Source organism: Felis catus, chromosome C2 (genome assembly GCF_018350175.1).
Source record: "Felis catus isolate Fca126 chromosome C2, F.catus_Fca126_mat1.0, whole genome shotgun sequence".
NCBI lineage: Eukaryota > Metazoa > Chordata > Mammalia > Carnivora > Felidae > Felis > Felis catus.
The window spans coordinates 87,407,909-87,432,019 of NC_058376.1; the positions used below are offsets into that span (position 1 = coordinate 87,407,909).

The 24,111-nt window shown below is 39.0% G+C and overlaps 2 protein-coding genes across 4 annotated transcripts in view; one reads left to right on the forward strand and one right to left on the reverse strand.

Annotated features, from left to right (window-relative positions):
* Window positions 1-834: 834 nt before the first annotated feature.
* Window positions 835-11,902, reverse strand: ZNF639 (zinc finger protein 639). 3 transcript variants are annotated; one of them, XM_019840085.3, is made up of 6 exons: window positions 11,704-11,902; window positions 8,323-8,398; window positions 7,573-7,641; window positions 6,464-6,574; window positions 4,049-4,183; window positions 835-3,916 (listed from the first exon to the last, which is right to left on the reverse strand). In XM_019840085.3, the coding sequence occupies exons 3-6, from the start codon at window positions 7,628-7,630 to the stop codon at window positions 2,763-2,765; spliced, it is 1,458 nt and encodes a 485-aa protein (XP_019695644.1). In that variant the 5' UTR covers window positions 7,631-7,641; window positions 8,323-8,398; window positions 11,704-11,902; the 3' UTR covers window positions 835-2,762. The 3 variants fall into 3 exon arrangements, with proteins under 3 accessions (XP_019695644.1, XP_023116145.1, XP_011284355.1); XM_023260377.2 differs by having other exon boundaries at window positions 11,570-11,705; XM_011286053.4 differs by lacking the exon at window positions 11,704-11,902 and adding an exon at window positions 11,371-11,508.
* KCNMB3 (potassium calcium-activated channel subfamily M regulatory beta subunit 3) overlaps window positions 10,986-24,111 on the forward strand; it is a 98,966-nt gene continuing 85,840 nt past the window's right edge. The window contains exon 1 of the mRNA XM_045037244.1: window positions 10,986-11,633. Coding sequence (XP_044893179.1) covers window positions 11,236-11,633 — 398 coding nt within the window. The 5' untranslated portion in view covers window positions 10,986-11,235. The remainder of the gene's footprint in view (window positions 11,634-24,111) is intronic.

Genomic DNA, 24,111 nt, shown 5'->3' on the forward strand with positions numbered 1-24,111 from the left:
CTGACTGATCCACTCAGGCACCCCATGGCCATTTGATTTTTATTAGCTTTTTCAAATTATAGCTTGTAGTGCTTTTAGACACAAAAATTCTACTAAAAAACTAATCATAGTAGTTTGGGAAATATATTAAACTTCTTGCAAAAGGTAGTTATACTGACAAAAACAAGCAAAGTAAGGTTAATGGTAAAGTGCCAGGAATTAAGTAATACAGTGCTTTGCAAATCAGATTTAAAAATTAGGGACAGTGTTAGTCTATTGGAAAAAAAAAAAAAAAACAACCAAAAAATAAAAACTTGTATATATTACACCTGCCAACAACTCAGCAATCACCTAACAGGCTATAGGCCCTGTGAAATGGAGAAACTGGTTAATACGTGATGACACGTATTCAGGAAACTGAAGACAGGTGATTTTAAACTGTAAAACTGGCAAATTTGCAGGCAGAAAGAGAAGCTTTTGAGTAGTGCACAATCACTTCCAAATTTTGGAGTACAGGGGAAATTTGGAATTTCATAAGTAATAACTAATAGTAATGTGAAGACAAAAAAAAAGCAAGAAAGAAAATGGCCCAACACTACTGCCAAGAATTCTTGATGCCAAGAATTCTATTGTAGTGCTAATAAACATCATTATCAGTTATGTATTCTTAGACTTGAAATGTGGTTCAAGTCACAAAAGAGATCAGTTGAATTGTTTCTGAGGAGAAAAAACCCAGAGTAACGAGAAAAATTTCTTTTTAAGTAGGGTTGTTTTTACAAAGAAGTTTTTTAAGCTAGAAATATGGACCAGCTATCCAAGCAATTTGTGGTGTCATCAACTTATCTGAAAGCTGAGTCAAAGTAAAAAGTTTTTATTGGACAAACTGTCAGTGAGATGTGGCCTTAAGCTGCAGATTCATCAAAAAGTACAAAATTATATATGGTTCTAAAACTTGGATTAATATTTCCTGAGGTTTCCTTACAATCACTTTGATTACTAATGTGATCAAATGTAAAGCAGTAAAATACAGAACTGAGGAAAAAAAAAAAAAAACCAAGGCATTACTTATTTAAAGTTTGTTTCCTGAAAATAAAATTCCTGAAGCTGGATGTATATCAAAAAAGCATAAAAACAGAATTACCAAGAAGGTAGCCGAGTGGCTAAGTCAAGTAGTCATGGAAAACACACCAAGGACAAACCTTAGATCTTAATGTAACATGGTGTAATGGAAACAACACTAGACTAGAAGCCAAATAACTTGGATTCCACTCCTGTCTGCTACAACTGATGTTGTGACCTTGGCCTATTTCTACAATAGAAAACTGGAGGGTTTACACCAAATGGTTTCTAAGATTCCCTGCCTGTTTAAACCACTATGATTTTAAGTCTTCTAAGAAACATTTCTATCAGGTAACCCTACTTGGAATGTTCCAATCAGATGAGTTTCTAGGAATATAACTATACAATATATGACAATTGTAGAGATAAAAATGGTTTTTAAAAAACTTGTTGCTGCCACCATTCTCAAAATAGGCTACATTTCCATGGTTCTTGTAGTGGGAGAACCATATGTTGTAAATTGGTCTCTTCAACTATATCAATATTCCTGAACAAGAATATTGTTAGCAGCAGTGTTTATTGGAGTCCAATGATAGACAAAATTCTATTTTTGTGATACTGCTATTTAAGAAGCTGCTATTGAATTGTAGTTGTTATGTCTCTTCCTCCCATCCTCCAATTCATATGTTGAAGTCTTGAGCCCCAGTACCTCAAAATATGAGCTTATTTGGGGATAAGGTCTTTCCTAGGTTAAAATAAGATCATTAGCATTAGCACTAATCTAGTTATGACTGGTGACCTTATAAAAGGGGAAATTTGGGAGACAGACTTGTACACAAAGAGAACAGCACGTGAATAAAGACCGCCATCTATAAGCCAAGAAGGACAGGAACACCTTATCTCTCCGATCTTCGTAATTCTATGTTAACACTACAGTGTTAATATACCCACTATAGTGGGTTTTCTCAGTCAATAAATGATTTGACATCGGAAGTTTGGGCTGACTTTGCTGTTGCATAACTTAAAATAAATTGTGAACAGGTTGTGAGTTATAAAATGTTACTTTTTATTGTCAATGCCCTTACCAGTTCCTCCTCACTCCTATCTTAAATTATTTAACTCATGGGTAGGGGTTGAAACAGAATAAAATAAAGACTGCCAACAAAACTGGATCTTCGCTTCCTATTGTAACATTTGCCTCCTAGTGTTATTAAAAGAATTACACAGATGGGAGAGTCTACTGACAGCCTTGAGGATAATTCCTGATGGGGCATGCAAGAGGGAGAGTCTGGGTTCTTATTAATGGGAGTATCAGTGGACTTAATTGTATGTTACGTTGCATTTTAATGACTTTATATATAAAAAACTGAGCTTGTCTTGAGTTTAAAAAAGTTAATAGCACTCATGGTTACAGAAGGAAAACTGTGGTCTAGTTTCTTTAGTATATCTCTTTCTCATCAATTCATGAAATCAGAGCTTATGTAAGAAACAAGACGACACCAATAGTGGTTAAAACTATGAACTACCTGCATTGAAAATACCACATTTAGGATACCATTATAAATGTAATGAAAAATGTAGCAATGCTAAGAAAATGGGACAATTAAAAAAAATCTTACTTGTTAAAGACGATTCTCATAAGTTGCTTAAAATCATCTATTTTAACATCTCCAAAAGTCAAATTTATTATTTTACATTAATATTATGGCAGTTAAAGAAAATAATCAAGTTGTCTCATGGACTGGAAGGTGACTTATTAATTCCCTCTCATTTCCAAACCTCATCAAGCAGTCACTACATTTATGAGGTAAGTCAGCTGCATGCTTAAAATCTAGATGAATTTTAAGATCTTCAATTTGTCCTGTTGAATATTCACAGTATTGACATAAATAAATCCCTTCAGATAAATGTGAATTTAAATGTTTGCAATATTCTAGCATACTTGAAAAGCCTTTCCCACAGTCATCACAAACATGAGGAAAAATTTTAGTATGTTCAATAGCAACATGCCTGTTAACATTTGTATGCAGTCTACTCCGAAAACCACATACTTGACATACAAAGAAGTTTTTACATTTGTCAAAGGTAATTTTGCTTAAGAGGCTATACTGTCCATGTTCTCCATTGTTATACTTATCACTTAACTCAATTAATTTACATGCATGTTCATTTACCACGTGGCTATGCAAGTCTTCTGGATCATTTGTTTCATGTTCACAAAACTGACACAAGTACTGTTCATCACAGCTGTGCTCCTGGAAATGTAGGTAGAGTTCACTGCTTGAGGAGAACTGTACATCACACTGCTCACACCAATAAAGGTGGTCACTAAAATGGGTGTCTGCAATGTGCTGGCTGAGGTTCTCAAAAATCACTGTTTTATAATCACAGTATTTACAAATGTAGGGATCCTCTTCATGCAGTTTGGCGTGCTCGATCAGAAGCACGTTGGTAGAGAAACTTTCCTTGCATACTCGACATACATTTGAATCAGTACGCTTATGCTTCAGGATCATATGCTGCTTTAAGTCAGAAAAATATTTGCTGTTGAACTCACAAAGTTCACATTTATAGAGGCCACTGCTATTAGCTCTCAGTAAAGGCCACTTCTGCTGGGCAGTCACATTCAAAGCTTGGCTCTTGTCAAGAATTTTGCAAAGTTTAGATGGCGGCTCCTCATCAGTTTGGTCTTGGAGACTCTCAGAGGAATTGTTTTCTGTTTCTATATCATAATCTTCAGAAATTGCATGCACTTCTGCAGCAATTGGAACATCTTCAGCGGTGTGAACTTCTATAGGACTCTCTTCTTGAGTTTGTTGGTTGACTGATTCAGGTGAGTCACACTCTTCATCACAAATTTCAATATCAGCAGATTTTTCTGAAAAAATGTAATAAGTCTATTATTATCATTAAATAAGACCTATTAAATAAATAATTGGTACAAAATTTATTTTACACATTTTATTAATGTATATAAAATAAATAAATGTGATTAACTAGTTTCCCTAACCTGTAGAAAAGGCAGTGTGGTCTAGAATTCTAAGTACAGGACTGGGAACCAGGTAGTTCTGATTTCTATTTCTGGCCTTGATCCCATCTGTAAATTTTGGCAAGTCATTTGATGTCTCTGTATCAGAATCATCATCTGTAGAAAGAGATTTGGAAAAATACTTATTATTTATACCAAAGTATTAAATATTAATTATTACTAAAGCACTAAGCGTTTTCAATATAATTTTGAATTCTGATAGGAACTAAAGGACTTAGATTTAGCCAGGAAAAGAGATGTTATCCATATGCCACAGATACCCAAAAAATCTGTCCAATCAAGCAACTGCTTTTGCTTCCATGCGCCCCATTTGTACTACAATCTACTTTTTAAAGTTACTTAGGAATTTTAAGTTTAAATTTCTGACTTTGAATAAACCTTTATTCCCTTAGCCCAGCCCCAATGTTTTAAAGTTAGCATGGGGAAACTGAAATACATACAGGTCAATAGAAAAAGCTGGGCTTCAACATCATGTCAGTGTTGTTTTTAATAGACTTTAAATTTTTAGAAGTTCTCAGAAAAAAATTTGAGAAGATTGTACACAGAATTCCCACATAACCTGAATTCAGTTTCTCTATTCTCTTACAAAAAGATGGTACATTTGTTCCAATTAATAACCAATACTGATAAGATGGTATTAACTAAAGTCCATACTTATCCAGATTTCCTTAGTTTTTACCTAATGTCCTTTTTCTGTTCCAAGATCCTAAGATTCCACATTACATTCAGTTGTCATCTCTCTCTAGGCCTCTGTTAGCTGTGGCAGTTTCTCAGACTTTCCTTGTTTTTGATGATCATGACAGTTTTGAGGAGTACAAGTCAGGTATTTTGTAGGATGTCCCATTAATGAAATGTTGTTTTTTTCATGATTAGACTGGGATTATGGGTTACTGGAGGTAGACCAGAGAGGCAAACTACCATTTTTACCACATCATATAAAGGGTACACACTATTAACATGATTTATTACTATAGACTGATTACCTGGTTGAAGTAGTATTTAGCAGGTTTCTCTGCTGTAAAGTCACTCTTTTACTTTGGAAGGAAGTCCCTGCTTGCAGTCCTTACTTAAGGAGTGGGAAGTCATGCTCCACCTCCTTGAGGGAGGAGTGTTCATATAAATAACTTGGAATTCTTCTGTATAGATTGCTTTCTTACATGAGGGTGCCTGGGTGGCTTGGTCGGTTGAGCATCCGACTCTTGATTTCAGCTCAGGTCATGAACTCATGGTTCCTGAGTTTGAGCCCTACATCAGGCTCTGTGCTGACAGTGCAGAGCCTGCTTGGGATTCTCTCCCCCTCCCCATGCATGCTCTCTTTCTCTTTTAAAATAAATAAATAAACTTAAAAAAAAAAGATTTCTTTCTTATTTACTTAGTCATATCAGTCATATCAGTATGAACTCATGTGTATTTATTTTATACTTTGGGTTATAATTCTTTTTTTTTTTTTTTCCTCTCTAATTGTTTCAGCTTTGGCTGCTGGGAGCTCTTTCAGTCAGCCCCTGTGTTCCTTTGACATACCTGTATTGTGTGTGTATGTGTGTTTTGAGTACCTCCTTATTTTCTGGCACTACAAAATGCTCCAGTCTCATATATTTCCTGCTTCAGAACTAGAATCGGCCATTTCTCTAAGTACCAGTTCTTTTTACTGGAGAATGGTTTTAGAAACCAAAATCTGGGCACTGGTGTGCTCACTCCTACTGGGGTGTCATTTCTTTTAGGCCCTCTCAGCTAACAGACCAAAAATGTGTGTACACTGCCAGATATACAGAGACATATCTATAAATATCTCTGTATGTAACCATCTATGTCTCTATTAAGCCAAACAGGAGTTCACACAGATGTCTCCAACGCCTCATGTTTTTTAAAAATTTATGTTTCTGTGTCTATGAGAGGAGTTCAAGGAAACTGGCAGTTTTGATGGTTGCAAAGAAAGAACAAATGCAAGTTGTTATCATTTACCCAATGCTCTAGAAAAGCCTCAATAGAAGATGCAACACTGAAAAACACTAAATCATTCACCCTGTTTCTTCCTTCCATTAGCCCTCTAGACTACAGCTAAGTGGAAGAACTGTATGTAATACTATTCTTAACCTTTCTTCATAAATCCTCCCAACTCTGGATTGGTCTCACTTTGCCATCAACTCCTAGCCACCTAAAATGGACTTAGGAGAATGTGCTTTTTATTTATAGGTCTGAAATAACGTTAAAAATAAAAAATTCACATACTTGTTTTCTTACAAAAAATTGTTTCCTTACATTTAAACAAATTTAAACACTTGCCCACTTAGAAATCATCATTTTCACCCACATTTTCAAAGAAATACAAATACATAAAAGCAACTTAAAGAATATTTTGGAAAATATTAGATATACCTTTGTTGTCAAAATATTTTAAGTCTGGTTGTCTCATAGAACAAACACTGTAACAATGATCAGAAAAAATTCCATTGAATCCATCTGCAATTCTGCTTATTCCAGAGGAATCTGAACATAAGAGCAAAATTTTACAAATTCCAGGTAAACATACATACACTTAATAACAGCCATCCCATTATCCAACATATTTTCATATTTGAAATTTTCATATTTGTAATAAAGTATTAACATTTCCCTTAATTCTGAAAGCTTCTACATTTCAGACCTGATACTGAACTGAGCTTTGAAAGAACCACAAATTACACAATTTACAATATAACACCTTGAAGCACACAAAAATAGACTTGCCTTACAGTCAGGATTCCACAAATTATAAATATGTGATAATGTATTAACTGGAAAAAACATTGAATTAACTACCAAGATCTGCCATATAGTGAAGACAAAACCCAAGGCATAGGGGAAATGGTCTGAGGATCAGTTAGGGCTTCTGAAGAGTCATTTCAAGTCTTGTCTGGGATGAGCTGGCAAGCGCTGAACTAGATTTAATTTCCTCAGATATGAAGAATGTATAGCTTGGGTGGGTTAACAGGTATGCTAGAGACTGTCTCAAATACATGTGGTCACAAATCTTCTCTTCTTAAGACCTCTCTTGCTGCCAAGACAGCAGAGCCAACCTCAACCAAAAGATCTAAAATAACACAATCAAAATGGAAGTTCACATTTCTGAAAATAATGTACAGGATAAAACATTTTTTTCTACAATCATGCAAAATATCTCCCACCAAGGTTAATGTTGTGCCTTAAGAACAAGTCTGGGAATCACACAGACAAATCTCAATTATGCTGTATAAGCATGCAACCTTGGGTATCTAATTTTAAGTATCTATCAACCATTAAATTGTATTAAATAATGTTTGTAAAGTTCTGATGTGTGCCAACACATGGTAGACAATGAACAATGTATATTCAGGGAATTTAAAGTTTTCTCTTACCTGAAAACGGACCCAGATATTTAACTGTTATCTGATCCATTTATGAGAAAATGGGTAAGAATACAATTGTATGGGAATTAATCCATGGCCCAACTTTAAAAGTCTACTGACCTGAGTAACGAGAAGGGTGTAATGTCTTCCTTTTTCTTTTTTTAGGATATTCATTCATATCTTTTCAATCTGAAAATGGAAAAATTTAACAAAAGTATCAAAAATAAAGACTGTTAATATTTTATAAAAATTCCACCTAACCAAAGAATTTATTGGCAATAAGAAATGTGTGTGCCACTTGAAAATCTATTTCCTAAGAGAAATGTTAAATAATGCCTCCATTTGTATTTTGGATTTATTTTTCTGATCAAGTTTAAAAGTAGGACACCAATATCTGCATTTTTTTTTTTTTCTCTTGGTGAGGTTGAGAAATCCATTTCAAATGTTGATGTAATTGTGAATACTGGACAATTACAATAAGCCGTACTCTTAGCTTTTATTTAAAAAAAAAATTGCTCTTATGGTACCATGTTAAGAATAAAACAAGTCCATTTCTTACAACTGAGAATATTTTGATACACTTTTCAATCTAAAGGTGGATATAATGCCTTCAAAAAATATTGTCACAAATCTTTATCTCCTGACTTTCAAAAAATATACTCATCACATAGAAGCTCAGAATACAATTTTCAAGAAAAAAATCCTTTTCTTACTTGTAAGGTCACATTCAACACTCTACTGAGAACAAAACAGGTAGCAATCATTTAATGATTAATCATTTACTCAAACAATTAATCAAATCATCATTAAGTGATTGAATTTCCAGACTGTTACAAAATTGACTAATTGGTTTTGCCACATTCCACTTACTTGGTATAATTCTTAATACTGTGGTGAGGAGAAATGAATTACAGGGAAGTTTTCACAGATGCTAAAAAAAAATAGCCTGTAGCAAAATACACAACAGAAGTCATATAAGCAAAAATGTAGTTCACTTCTGAGACTCAAGAATACAATGGCACCAGGTCTTTAATTAACTGGAAAATTATATGGAAATAATTCAAGTATAAATAAGCTTTTGGATATACTGTATAAACACTAAAAATTGATAAATATATATGTGTCATATTTCTCTGAAATAAACTTACCTTCTAAAGCTATAGCTATATTTTAACACCAAAACAGGAATATAAATCAGCCTACTTTATTCAGCCATAATGAAAGCAAATAGAATGAAAGCAAACCAAATCAGACTTCAAACTGTTTAAGTCCTTATAGATTATCCAACAATATAAGAACAATGACCACTTACTGAGCACCAATCACGTAACAGGTTGGGCACCTACTTTATCTTATTTAATCCTATAACATGATAAATGTACAACAGTCTCTCAAAATTATTTACCCCTTGTTATTGATGAGGAAACTGAAGCACAGTAAGATTAAATAAAGACAATTCTTAATAACTGGTAGAGTTGGAATTTGAATAAAGATCAAATTTTAAAGCACATGCTTTGAAAACAAATAGGGAAATAAAGAGATCACCCCAATTCAAGTAACAGATTAGTGTCAGAATCACAACTACCTCTTCCATTTCAGGTTAGTGTTCCTTCACTGTAGAAACGGGCAAGTAAGGAATGTCAGAAAAAGATATTGAAGTTTTCTCCGCCAGCTTTACATGCTACTTTTCTTACCATCAAAGCAACATATATAGCAGGTAGAACTTGGTACCATTAGTGAGACCATCTCATTTCTAATGATAAGTGTACATACTGTCTGCTGCCTCACTAGGTTCTGGGTGTATTAATTAGCACTACAGGTGATGTGACAACACAGTATTAAGACAGTGCTTTTTAGTTTACTGAACATTTCTCTATCTTATTTTACTGATGAGGAAACAGATTCAGGGAAAGTCAAGTCATCTAAGTTGCAGAACCAGAGATGAAAAAGCATGCCTTCTGAGTTCTGAACAGCCAACTCTGTGTAAGTAATTTTCATTGCTAATCACTATTACCAGTAAGTTACATCTTGGTTCCAGTTCTTACTTAGCCACCAACGGGAGGAAGGGAAGGAAATCACCCAAAGAAACAGACAACAGTGAGATTTATAGAAATATCTATTATATCTATCTATCATGCCTCACCTACCACAAATAGCATTCCTTGAACCCTTCCCAGTCAAGTGCCTTAAAAAATCAAAAATTTCCGATTATGTAATAAACTAAAATTTCAAGACTCATTCCTAATACCTCTTCTGTATGCTTCTAAAATTTAAAAAGCCCAGAGCATCACACTTCATGTTTTAAATGCTCTAAAACTGTCAGCCAAACATTATAGTATCTTCTTGCCATTTCAGAATACACTTCAAATTCTTTCCAACCAGAAGAATGAAAAAGTAAGGAAAGGAAACCAAGCATAGCATTAAAATTGATGTTGCAAGCTGGCATGGATTCAGGTGAGAGGAAGAGGATCATCTTGATCAGGAAAGGTCTGACTCCTACTCAGGGCTGAACAATATCCAAACATTTATCAGACACCCCCCCCCCCCCCCGGCTTTGGCAGGATGCTAAGATGCCTACTCAAGACCAAAAATGCTATCCATCCTTCATTTCAGCAAATATTCTTATGGACTTTTTGTATACATAACTACCCTGATGAAGAAGTTTGGCTTTTTACTCAGAGATGTCACATAAACATTTGCTCACTAGTCTTCCTCTCACGGGTAAGATTCTGAATCACATGCAACTTATCATTCACTCCCTCTTCTCCACTTAAACTGCACATGTAATACATGTCACTGCAGGAAAATTAAGAAAAGGTTTAGAAACCAAGTTAATTAAATCACCTAGAATCTATTCACCCAGAAAAACCATTAGCATTTTGGGGTATAGACATCTAGGCATTTCCCTATGTTAAGGTATATATAAACATTTTACATTTTTGTAAAAATGTATATGTTTCATGTTTGACACATGAAACAATTTTTTTTAAAAGCAACTTACAAAATACATATCAGCCTCTTTCCACCTGTCATTTTTTTTTCAATAAGAATGTACAAAACACCACATTAACAGGCAGTTAGTACCTGTATCAAAAAGATCAACATTTAAGGCCTTTCACTCAGTGTAAATATTCTCTAGCAGATACAAAAATAAGGCAAGTATTTACAATCAAAAGCTCTATTTTTACAACAGCATTTTAACAGCAAGTTCTTTTCTAGCCTCATTTCAAAATAAGTATATACGCTCCAGATGTTAGAAGAATTGAAACATAAAAATGTTTCGGGAGAGTCTTTGAACTAGAACCAACTGTGTGCCCAACTTGAGTGTCTTTCCTGAAATACAAATTTTTATCTCTTTGTAAAGAGAGAAACTGCTTCAAATTACTTGCGTCCCAGGTTATGCTGAAAAAGAAAACCAAAGGGGTGTATAAGCACCCTAACGAGGGGCCGAGGCCACCGCCCGGAGACTGGAGCGCCAGAACCAACGCCTGCTTTCTGCGGCTGTGGCTGTGGCTCGGGGCGAACAAGGGATGCGCCGCCAGAGGGTCTCGAAGCCGCCCCGCACGACCGGGGGCGGGAGCCCAGCCGCCGTAGGACACGACTGTCGGAGGGGCCGCGCAGGAGCCTCCGGGACCCAGCCGCCTCCACGCCCGTGCCACGCGCCAGGCCCACAGGGGCCGGGTGACCAGCGGGGACTCCCAAACCCCGGCCCCAAAGGCGCCATAAGGAAAAGAGCCGCAGGGGGCCTAGGCGTCCTCCCCGGGAGGGGGAACTGCCTTCGGGATGGGGGAGGGGCCGGCATCCCGCCATAAAACGGAGGCAGGGTTTCAGTTTAAAAGACGCCGTCCGGTCTTCCATGTCCTCTCGCGTGGGAGGCTGCGCCCGCACACCGCCGGCCCGTTCTTCCCTCACACTCACCGGGACCCCAGGGCCTGTCCGGCCAGCCCAGGCTCAGCTTCGAGGCGGCGGCGGCCAAGGCGCCCGAGCGCGGGAGGAGGGGCCGCGCCACTGTGGCCCTCGCGCTCCCGGGCGCTCCTGCAGGGCAGCCCCTCTCCCTCCCGCGCGCCTCAAGCCCTGCCCGCCAGGCCCCAGGCCCAGGCTTGGCTGCCGCACTCACCGCCTCGCTCCGCGCCTGCGCCGCGCACCTCAGGGGCCCGCCGACTAGGCGGGGAGGTGACTAGGTGAGAGTGAGAGGGGGGAGGGCTGGGGGGGGGGGGGAATCCGGCTGCGAAGCCACGCCGCACTCCAGACCTGGGAGGGACCACCGGCCTTTAGCCCCGGGGGTGGCCCATCGGCCCGCGCCCCCTGCTGGCACCTCTGCGCCGCCGCAGGCTTCTTCCGGACGGGGTACCGCCCCTCCCATGCGGAGCGGGTGATTCCACTCCCTAGAATTGCTCCCGACGAGGCCACCAAGGGGACTCCCCCCGCCCCGGGCGGGCTTTCAGCCCTTTCTCCCGCCCCTAGAGAAGTGGGAGAAGCGCAGCTTGCCAGCGGCCCCTTTCCCACCCGGCTCCTCCAGGGGGCGTGCTAGAGTGGTCTGGGACGGGTTAGGCGTGGCAAATGGCATTTCAACCCCCAGAGTGGCAGATGCTTGCTGCGTATGTAAAGGGAGACGGCAGAGTCACGGTTTTACCGAGGCCCCTTCAAAGAACTACGCAGGGCTGTGATGCTGTTTACCAGGGCAAGAAGGTGAAAATCTTGAAGATCGATGAGTCGTTACTAGGCTTCAGTGGGAAGCCTTGATTCAAGAAATCCCGGTGGAATGAATGTGAAATAATAGGGGATTGGATTTGATTATTTAATTCTCTTCCCGACTGTGAGCTTCTAGGAGCAGATGTAGAGAGGATTAAATTGAACAAGCATAAGTAAACTTGTGAACACGGTTTCATAAATGATCTCTGTATAAGTGTGGTCATATGTTTAATCTTTAATAGTAAATTGAAGTTGTCAGTCCCAATTTACAAATTAGAAAAGCAAAGGACTAGACACTAGATTTTATTCATTTTTGTAACCTCAGCACCCGGGTTACAATAATTGTTAAGTAGATGAATGAGGCCCATGTGGATTATCACATGCTCAAGGTCACTCGGATAGTTAGGGCCGCAATCTGTGTCTTTTCATCCATGGCCATTGTGCTTTTTCTGATTACCACAGGCTACCCAACCAAACGCTGGAGAGTAATAATCACAGACCTTACTCCGATCCCTCCAGCTGTATCCCAGAAGATAAAGCCTTATTTTAAAGAGACAGTTTGTGAGGCTCAATTTTTATGACCTCAACTTTTAAGTGTATGCTCAGCCCAAATAAGTGAATGTTTACGAATGCAGCCATGGCCTGAATAAAGTAAGAAGAGATTTAGTGGTATCTTTTAATCCTAGTATAGTTAGTACTTGCCACCGAATAGGGAATGGACACGTTTGTTGAATTTATGAAGAACAGTATGCCTCCTTCTCTCCTCTGGCTGGGCTGTTTCCGGATGTGACACAGTGGAAGCCACGAGGGGGTGGTATGGGACCATTTTAAGTTACTGTTTTGCTCACGCTTAGCCTTGTGCCAAACGAAATCATTACATTTTAGGCTGAAGTTTTATTTCAAAACATTTTGCAGTAAGAGAAAACCCAACCCCCCCCCCCCACTTCAGCGCATTACTTAAACAAACAAACAAACAAACAAACAAACAAACAAACCCACATGATTTTCCCTTAACCAGAGAAGTAAATAAGAGCATCACAATGTTTACATGTCCTTTAGCATAATCACAAGGCAGAGGCTACTTGATGTTCTTTGATTAGCTGGAGTATGTTTTCCAGTTTCATTTTTTGCCTCTCCCTTTTCCGCTCCTTCCTTTTAAAGGGAGGGTGGTGGCGGCAGGGATGAAACCCTCAGATCTCAAAAAAGTACCAAGTTGTGGAGTTTGCGATCTATAATTTTGACTAAAGGGCTATTGAATCATCCTTTCTTCCAACTTTTTAAAATCACATTTGTAGCACAGCTTAATTTTTTCCTGATTAGAAAAGGCATACATCTTTATTCCATAATAGAGACATTAGAAAGCTATGAGTAACAAAAGGAAAAGGTATCATAATCCTACAACCAGAGCTAACTAATGGTAACATTTTGCTCAAGAGCTGTACATTTTTAAAAAATCTATATCCATCTAGAATTTGTTTTAAAAATTTGGATATTATTGTTTATGTTATTCTATAACAGCTTTTCCCCCCACTCAAATATGGCATGAATATTTTTTATGCTATTAATGTTAATGGCACCTTGGAATTCTACTATAAGCAACCATACAGTTAAATAGTGGATGGTTAGGTTGTTTCTATTTTAAAAAATGCTTGCCAATTTGCTAAGTAAAATGCAGTATTCCATTTTAATTTATATATATATTTTTTTGTGAACTTGAATGTTTTCTCGTGTTTATTGGCCATTTATATTTCTCTTGAGAATTTGCAGTTGGTATTCTTTGTCCATTTTTTTATAGGCTATTTATCTTTTTAAAGAAAATGGAAATTTTTAGCCTTTTACCTGAGATATATATTGCATATATTTCTTTCTAGTTTGTTGTTTGCTTTTCAATTTTGTGAATGGTGCAAATGTTTTAAACTTTTGTGAAATCGTGTCTATTAATCTTTTCCTTTACAGATTCTATTATTGGCCTTATGCTGAAATACACTTTTCTTCTATCCAATATCTAGTTGCATTTTTTACTTTAGCTTTTTAGTTTGTAATTTATTTTGGGGTGTGAGATGAAGAGAACTCTCTCACCCTCTTTCTGTCATAATACTTTTTTCACATTTCTCTCCATCTTGGATAGCAGACTGAAATTAAATTTGTAGGAGTAGCTTCATCTGATGCTCAATTAACTTCTTAAGGCATTGGTTTTCAAACTTTAACTGCATCAGAATCACTAGCAGGTCTTGTCATACTATAAGTTTCTGTGCACTAGCCCCAGTTTCTCATTGGATAAATCTGGGCTGGAGCTGAGTGCTGCTGATGTTGTTGACCTTAGGATCATGCTTTGAGAGCCACTATCCTAAGGCTTTCCCCACCCAACCCCATCCTAGCAAATAGGCTTTTCACTCTTCCACAGACAGGCTCTAGCTTTTCTTGCCTGTGTGGTTCAGCATGTTTTTTCTACCAGCAATTTCTTTACCTTGTTTCTGTCTGTAAGATCAAGCTCACAGTTTATCTATTCTGTGAAATCTTTGACTTTCCCTAGCAGGGATATCTTATCACTCTTCAGAGACTCAACAGTATTTGGTACATTGGTCCAATTACACCAGAGATGCATTTACTGTGAAGGAAACAATGCTTAAGCCTCAAGTCCCCTCAATTGCATGAGCCTCTTCCAAAATGAGGTATTTGTAATTTTATATTCTTGTGTAATTTTGTATTTAAATTCAATCACATTTTGTATTTATAATTTTGTATTCTTTTTCTTAATTTGGCTCCCCCAATTTGCATAAACTTCCTTTCTCACAAACATTGGCTTCACCCCTGTTTATCATATTGTTTCTCCACAGACTTTGAATTCTGGTTGTATTATATTCCAGTCTGCTCCATCTCCCTGCTTAGCAGTGTCTTGCATAGACCCTTATTCATTTTTAATTAAAAAAAGTGTTTTATTTTTGTATGTTAACTAGCTTGGATCTAAATTAAAAAATAAAGTAAATGTTTTCTTTTTTTAAAAATATTTATTTATGGGGTGCCTGGGTGGCTCAGTCGGTTAAGCATCTGACGTTGGCTCAGGTCATGATCTCAATTTGTGGGTTCGAGCCCCGCATTGGGCTGAATGCTGACACCTCAAAGCCTAGGGCCTGCTTTGGATTGTGTCTCCTTCTCTCTCTGCCTCTCCTCTGCTCATGTTCTGTCTCTCAAAAATAAATAAATGTTAAAAAAATTTTTTAAAAATATTTATTTATTTTTGAGAGAGTAGGGAGGGCCAGAGAGAGAGGGAGACAGAGAATCCGAAGCAGGCTCTGCACCATCAATGCAGAGCCCAATGTGGGGCATGAACCCATGAACTGTGAGATCATGACCTGAGCAGAAGTCAAATGCTTAACCGACTAAGCCACCCGGTGCCCAACTCATTCATTTTTTAGGTAAAATATTCACTGCACACATACCTTTGGTCCAGCACTATACTAGGTACTAGGGATACAGTGTGATCCGGATAGACATATGCTTGCCTTGCTGCTTTTTATAGCACAGTGGGGAAGATAGGCAATTAGATGGCACTAGAATGTGATGACTAAACTTATATAAAGTAAGTGAAAAATGTTATGGGACCATATGACAGGTTGCCTTACTTGGTCTAAAAGGATGGGGCAGGTAGAGAATCTAGGTATTCAACTTATTGTCCTGGCCACCTAGCTTGCTGATGCTAGTGCAGACCTGACCGAGTGACACACTTATGACTCAGACATGAGGCAGCTGTATGCCATAGCCTAGTGTCAGGGACCTTACATCCCCAATAGAGACAACTGGATTCCATAATTTTGAACCACTGAGACAGAGGTCCTCTAAACAGCCAGCCCAGTGCTTTTTTTGTGTAAGTTTATTTATTTTTGAGAGACAGAGAGAATGCTAGTGTGAGAGGGGCAGAGAGAGAGGGAAACACAGAATCCAAAGCAGGTTCCAGGCTCTGAGCTGCCAGCACAGAGCCTGACCCAGGGCCTGAATTCACCAACCACGAGATCATGACCTGAGCCGAAGTTGGACACTCAATTGACTGAGCCATCCAGGCGCCCCAGCCCAATGCTTTCAAAACCAGCAACCAGATGTACGTAGTCAGCCCACTCACACTCTGCTTCCTTAAAATGGAACAGAGACAGTCTTTTAGCTTTAAAAGACACTCCATCTTCCCTTCCCTGAACCTTATCACTGAGAGTCTACCTAGACTGTATTCTGGATCAAGTTCTCTGCTTGGCTATCAAACTTTTCCACTCAGTGCTGAATCTTCAACTGCTATTAGTCTTTATTTTTTCTTTAATGGAATGAACAAATTAATGAATGATAAAATCTGACTAGACTTCCTTATTATAATATTAATAATAACTTGTATACTGTACAGCACTTTTTATTTTCTAGAGTACTGACTTTACAGCATCTGGGAATGAAGGTCAAGAGTTGTATCCATTTGATAGATTTAAACTCAGACATATATACCTGCAAAGATCTGAAGACTGAACCATATTAAGGGAGATTGAGATTAATAGATGACAAAGAGGAAGCATTTTCCCAGTAAATAGGTATATTTGTCGTCCCTAGGAAGAAAACTCATTGATTGTATAGATTTGCGGAAGGTGTTACTATTGTTGCACAATATCCAATGTCTGGTGCTCTCTGCTTTCAGGCATACAGGAGAGTATACTCCCTGCCCTGTTTAAAGTTAGGTAGAACCACATGATGTGCATTGGCCATTGAGATGTCTGTACAAGTGTTATGTGTTACTTCTAGGTGGAAGCATTTCATTTCTAGCACTTGCTTCCCTAGCCTCCCCTTCCTCTGACTGAAGAGCTATCAGCACTCATAACAGACATGACATGAACAAGAAATTTTGTTGTATGAAATTGATAAGCTTTGGGATTGTTATTGAAGAATCACTAATTCATCAATAATCACTGACTGATATACGGGCTGAATTTATACATTCCCTTCATTGTGGTCTGAGGCGAAAGAACAGAATCTATTAAAATCTGTATTCCATTAGAGTGTCTTTGGACTTTAAGTTCAATTATTTATTCAGTTAACAAGCATTTATGAAAGCCTACCATTTGTAAGATAACTATAGTAGCCACTGTGGAGGGGAAAAAACAAAACTATGTTTTTGATTACTTTTATGGCAGTCTTACCAGGTCACACTGAAAATCCATGTAAATCTATTAGAACTATAATTTTCTTGTAGTATTTTCATGTAGTACTTCTCACATTTCACACCAAGTGGTGCCATATACCAAATGATAACCATGGGGGCTGCTTTTGATGATTGGGAATATCCAGATGACTTACCTATTTCAAACTTTGACTAGCCCAAAATGAATAGCATTGTTTTCCTTGTTGGCAATGGGAGTCAAAAAATTGAAGGCATAATTATTCATTATGAATGCTAATCACCATAAAATACCACTTCTGGGAGGGGGTGGATAGGAGCTCTGTGGCATCTTCCCAAGTGGACTGTATGCTTTGTGAAGGTAAGAAATGAGTCTGCCTTGTTGAATGTAGATCCTGAAGCCTAGCACAATGTTGACACAGAGTAATCACTTAATATTTATTGTGTGAATGAAGGAAAAAAGGAAAGGATGTCTGAAATCTGTACCACAGGTAAATATTGGTAAAATGTTTAGCTCATTTTGTGTGTTCAAACTATGTTTAATAGTAAAAATTTACTTAGTCCCATTCCTTCTCACTTTAAGCTTTCCTCCAAAATGTGTTTTGAAATGTGAAATTCATTCTGAAATAGAAAAATTGATATGGATCCTTAAGAGAGGGTAACATCGAAGCAAGTTTAGCTTAGTGACTCCATGAAATGTAATAACATTGGTATCATTGAAGTCCCAGAAGAAGAAGAGAGAGAAAATGGAGTTTATTTGAGGAAATTATGGCTGAAAACTTCCCTAATCTGGGGAAGGAAACAGACTTCCAAATCCAGGAGGCAGAGAGAACTGCCATCAAAATCAACAAAACCAGGCCAACACCAAGACATATTGTAATCAAAATTGCAAAATACAGAGATAAAAAAAAATCCTAAAAGCAGCAAGGCAAAAGAAGTCCCTAACTTATAAGGGAAGAAGCACATGTCTAACTCGGAAACGTGGCAGGCCAGAAGGAAGTGGCATGATATATTCAATGTGCCGAATGGGAAAAATATGCAGCCAAGAATACTTTATCCAGCATGGCTATCATTCAGAATAGGAGAGATAAAGAGCTTCCCAGGCAAAAACTGAAGGAGTTCATGACCACTAAATCAGCCCTGCAAGAAATATTATAGGGGACTCTTTAAGTGGGAAAGAAAGACCCAAAGCAACAAAGACTAGAAAGGAACTGAGAAAATCTCCAGAAACATTGACTTTACTGGTAATACGATGGCACTAAATTTATATCTAGCAAGAATCAGTCTGAATGTAAATGGACTAAATGCCCCAATTGAAAGACATAGGGTATCAGAATGGATAAAAAAAAGCAAGAAAGATGTATCTATATGCTGCCTGCAAGAGACTAATTTTCAACCTAAAGACACCTGTAGATTGAAAGTGGGGGGATGGAGAACAATTTATCATGCTAATGGATGTCAAAAGAAAGCTGGAGTAGCCATACTTAGATAAACTAGATTTAAAATTTGTTTTTTAACGTTTATTTATTTTTGAGACAGAGAGAGAGAGAGCATGAACAGAGGAGGGTCAGAGAAAGAGGGAGACACAGAATCTGAAACAGGCTCCAGGCTCTGAGCTGTCAGCAGAGCCCGACGCAGGGCTCGAACCCACGGACCGTGAGATCATGACCTGAGCAGAAGTCAGATGCTTAACTGACTGAGCCACCCAGGCGCCCCAAGATAAACTAGATTTTAAACCAAAGACTGTAACAAGAGATGAAGAAGACCACTTTATCATAATAAAGGTATTTATCCAACAAGAAGACCTAACGATTGTAAATATTTATGCCTCCAACTTGGAATAGCTAAATATGTAAAATGATTAATAAACAAATAAATTAATTGATAATAATACAATAATAGTAGGGGACTATAATACCCCACCTATATCAATGGACAGATAATCTAAGCAGAAAACCAACAAGGAAACAATGACTTTGAATGACAAACTGGACCAGATGGACTTAACAGATATTCAGAGCATTTCATCCTAACGCAGCAAAATACACATTCTTTTCATGTGCACATGGGATATTCTGCAGAATAGATCACATACTGGGTCACAAACCAGACCTCAACAAATACAGAAAGATTGAGATCATACCATGCATATTTTCCAACCACAATGAAATTTTGAAGTCAAAACCACACACACACACACAAAGTTTGGAAAGACCACAAATATATGGAGGTTGAAGAACATCCTACTAAAGAATGAATGCGTTAACCAGAAAACTAAAGAAGAAATAAAAAAAAAATACATAGAAGCAAATAAATATGAAATCATGACAAGTCTAAAACCTTTGAGATGCAGCAAAAGCAGTCATAAGAGGGAAGTATATAGCAATACAGGTCTACCTAAAGAAGCAAGAAAAATCTGAAATATACAACCTAACTTTACACTTAAAAGAAATAGAAAAAGAACAGCAAATGAAGCCTAAAGCCAGCAGAAGAAGGGAAATAATAAATATTACAGCAGAAAAAGATGATATATAAATTTAAAAAAAAACCAAAAAACCGAGTAGAACAGATGAATGAAACTAGGAGCTGGTTCTTTGAAAAAATTAATAAAGTTGATAACCCCCTATCCAGATTTATCAAAAAGAAAAGAGAAAGGACCCAAATAAATAAAATCATGAATGAGACAGAAGAGATGACAACCAATACTACAGAAATACAAACAATTAGAATATTTTAAAAAATTATAATGCTAATAGTAATCTGGAAGAAATGGATAAAGCTAGAAACATATAAACTACCAAAACTGAAACAGGAAGAAATAGGAAATTTGAACAGACTGAAAACCAGCAAAGAAGTTGAATCAATAGTAAAAAATCTCCCAACAAACAAAAGTCTAGTGGCAATCTGGAAGAAATGGATAAAGCTAGAAACATATAAACTACCAAAACTGAAACAGGAAGAAATAGTAAATTTGAACAGACTGAAAACCAGCAAAGAAATTGAATCAATAATTAAAAATCTCCCAACAAACAAAAGTCCAGGGCCAGATGGCTTCCTAGGGGAATTCTATCAAACATTTAAGAGTTAATACCCATTCTTCTTAAACTGTCCTGAAAAATAGAAATGGAAGGAAAACTTCCCAAATTATTCTACAGTGCCAGCATTACCTTGATTTAAAAACCATACAAAGACTGCACTAAAAAGGAGAATTACAGGCCAATATCCATGATGAAAATGGATGTAAAAATTCTCAACAAAATACTGGCATATCAAATCCAACAGTACATTAAAAGAATCATTCACCAAAATCAAATGGGGTTTATTCCTGGGTTGCAAGGGTGGTTCAATATTCACAAATCAATAGACGTGATACACCACATTAATAAAAGAAAAGAACCACAGGATCCTGTCAATAGATCCAGAAAGCATCTAACAAAGTACAGCATTCATTTTCCCCCCAACATTTTGTATCTTTAATAACATACACAATGGTAACCAACCATATTCATAATGAAAGTTATTCATAAAATATACCTAAAAATAACATTTTCCCACTTTTTGGTGTGAAAATGTTGAGAATGTCCCAGTGGGGGGTGGGGGTGGGTTGAGTAGGAAGATGGGGTTGGAATAGGGGGCCCTTGATTCCCTACAGCCTGAACCCCCATATCCCCTCCCTCCACCTGGGCTCCAGCACAACTCTTCAGCAGGAATAGAGAGACCAGAGGGTCTGTATGACTCCATGGCTGGGACAAATCTCTGGGTTATGATATAGTGTTCCACTTAAGTGAGGTCATGACAGAGTAGGGGGTGGGGAAAGGATCAAAGAAAAGTGGGTGGGGAAAGAAACCAAAAGCCAAACAATCCTCTTTCCCTTATTCTTTACCCCCATGTCTTTCAGCAAGAAGACCTGGGAGTGGACAAGGGTGTGTATTGGTTGTGGGAAGGGGATGTTAAGGCAACAGACTTCCTGACCTCACTTGCTGCCCTAGTTTCTGGCCTTCAACCTTTGCATCTGGAGATCCAGGGCTGGGGGAGGGGCGGGAAGTGGGGAAGGTCTAGGGGGTCTGGAGGAGGGTCTTGCTTTGCCCTTTCCCCTCGTAAAATTCAGGCTCCCCTGCCACTTTCTTGGCTTAGAGAGAGGCCTGGGGATTCTAAAAATGAGAGGGAATGATAAGAGAGAGAAACCGTTAATAACTATATAAATATGCATCTTAAATAGGCCAAAGAAATTAATTGTAGAGAACCTCTGATATAAACAGGACAGAAAGGAAGTGAGGGAACGGAGGGTGGCTCCTGTCCTCGGGGAATGATGGGAATGGGGAAGGAGAAGAAAGTGGCGAGGAGAGAGAAAGAGGCTCCTCCCCTCATCCACCACCTTCTCCTCAGCTCCTCTCAAATAACATCCAGGAGAGCAGGTTATCTACCCCACTTCTCTCTCTGCAAATGTCAGATGGTTCTGAGCAGGCCCCACAAGACAGGAGGAAGCTGCTCCCTTGGGAAGAGCAGGGGTGGGACAGGGCCAGGTTGGGGATGAAGGAGGGAAGGAGGGGCAGTTGGGCTGGCTGGTCCCTGCCCCTTTATCCTGGTTGCTTCCTACTTACCTGAGCCTCCACAGAGATCCCTCATTGAGCCTGGGAGTGAGCAAGGCATGTGCCAATGTTAAACAAAAGTTAAAAGGATGAGAGGGTAGAGAATTACTAGCATGTATAGCTGAGCCAGCTCACCTTCTCACTGTCATGGAGAAGCCCTTTGGGGGTTAGCCCTCCCCCCCTCCACCACCACCCAGGAAGCTGTGCGTGCTCTGGGCTGTGGGTCCCATCAGATGGTGGAGGTTTTGTCTGTCCCATCTGTGGTGGGAAAGGGAGGAAGTGAGGAAGATCAGGAACTGGTGGGAGGCCCAAGATAAGGTAGCCTGTCATCCCAGTCAGGTCCTCCCTGGAGGCTGGGCTCCCCTGGGGACCCCTCAGGATCCTCTGAGTTGCTCAGTTCAGAAGTGGAAATGATCCTGGGTAGGTGGGAGCTGGGTCAGGGAAAGAGGAAATGCTCACCACCCAAGGTGTGTTCTGTCATGGCCTGGGGTGAGAAATGGACAGGGAGAGAATGGGTGCTCTGTACAGAGCTGCGGCTCTGGCTAGATATGTTATTGCTGCCTCTGGAGTTGGCAAACCACAGGTTCTGTGGGCTCTGACTCCCAAGGCTGGGGCTAGTGTGGGCATGTTGGGGAAAGATGCTCCCAATGCCTGAAGGGCTCAGATGGCCCATCCTGCCAGGCGGGAAGGCCTGGGGAGGCCTGGGGAACCACCGCTGGGTCCCCCCCCCCCGGCCATCCCCATCCACACAGACCCAGGTACAGGAAGTGAGTTGGAGCCGAATGCCCAGCCTTTCTGCTGCTGGTAGTTCTGTATCTCTAATGCGGCTTTGTGTGGGACCATCCTGAGGAACTCAGCACTTGCTGTTTCTAAGACAGCAGCTGTTTCTTCTGCATCTCCGTGAATGCCTCATGAGTCAGGCACTTTTCAGTGAGCTGGAGGTAACTGGTGATGTTCTCCTGGTCTGGTCGGGACACCAAGAGCCGGGTGCACACTTTGCCCATCACTAGTATAAACTGGCTGGGGATGTCTCCATTGCCAATGGGAGCCTTCGCTGGCTCACTGCCATCAGTGGGAGCTGGAGTATAGCTCTTTTTATTCTTGATAAAAGCCCTCAACAAAGTAGGGACAGAGGGAGCATACCTCAACATCATAAAGGCCATATACAAAAGACCCACAGCTAATACAATCCTCAATGGGGAAAAACTGAGAGTTTATCCTCTGTGGTCAAAAACAAGGCAGGGATGTCCACTCTCACCACTGTTATTTAACATAGTCTTGAAATTCCTAGTCCCAGCAATGAGATAACAAAAAGAAATATAAGGCATGGATATATAAAGCATGGAAATATAAAGCATGGAAGAAGTCAAACTTGACTATTTGCAGATGACATGATACTCTATCTAGAGAACCCAAAAGACTCCACCAAAAACCAGCCAGAACTGGGGCACCTGTGTGGCTCAGTTGGATAAGCGTCCGACTTCGGCTCAGGTCATAATCTCATGGTTCGTTGGTTTGAGCCCCGCGTCAGGCTCTGTGTTGACTGCTCAGAGCCTGGATCTTGCTTCATATTCTGTGTATCCCTCCCTCTTTCTCTCTCTGCCCCTCTCTCTCAAAAAGAAATAAACATTAAAAAAAAAACCATCCAGAACCAATATACGATTTTAGCAAAGTCATTGTACAGAAATCTGTTGCATTTCTATATACCAATAATGAAACAGCAGACAGAGACATCAAGGAATTGATCCCTTTTACAACTGTAACTACAATTCCAAAACCTATATAAGACATCTAGCAATAAACCTAACCAAAGAGGTAAAAGATCTATATACTCTGAAAATTATAGAAAACTTATGAAAGAGATTGAAGAGGACACAAATAAACGGAAAAACATTCCATGCTCATGGATTGGAAGAACAAACATTGTTAAAGTGTCTATACTACCCAAAGCAATCTACACATTTAATAAAATCCTTATCAAAATATCACCAGCATTTTTCACAGAGCTGGAATAAACAATCCTAAAATTTATATGTAACCACAAAGGACCCCAAATAGCAAAAGCAATCTTGAAAAAGCAAAACAAAGCTGGAGGCATCACAATTCCGGACCTCAAGCTATATTACAAAGCTGAAGTGATCAAGACAGTACGGTACGGGCACAAAAACAAATACATAGGTCAGTGGGACATAATGGAAAATTCAGAAATGGACCCACAACTCTATAGTCAAC

Coding starts and splice junctions, on each gene's coding strand:
- ZNF639 (XM_019840085.3), bottom strand. CDS start 7,630: ATGAATGAATATCCTAAAAAAAGAAAAAGGAAGACATTACACCCTTCT. Junction 6,575..7,572: donor ACACCCTTCTCGTTACTCAG/GTCAGTAGACTT, acceptor TCTTATGTTCAG/ATTCCTCTGGAATAAGCAGA. Junction 4,184..6,463: donor AAAATATTTTGACAACAAAG/GTATATCTAATA, acceptor CTCTTTCTACAG/ATGATGATTCTGATACAGAG.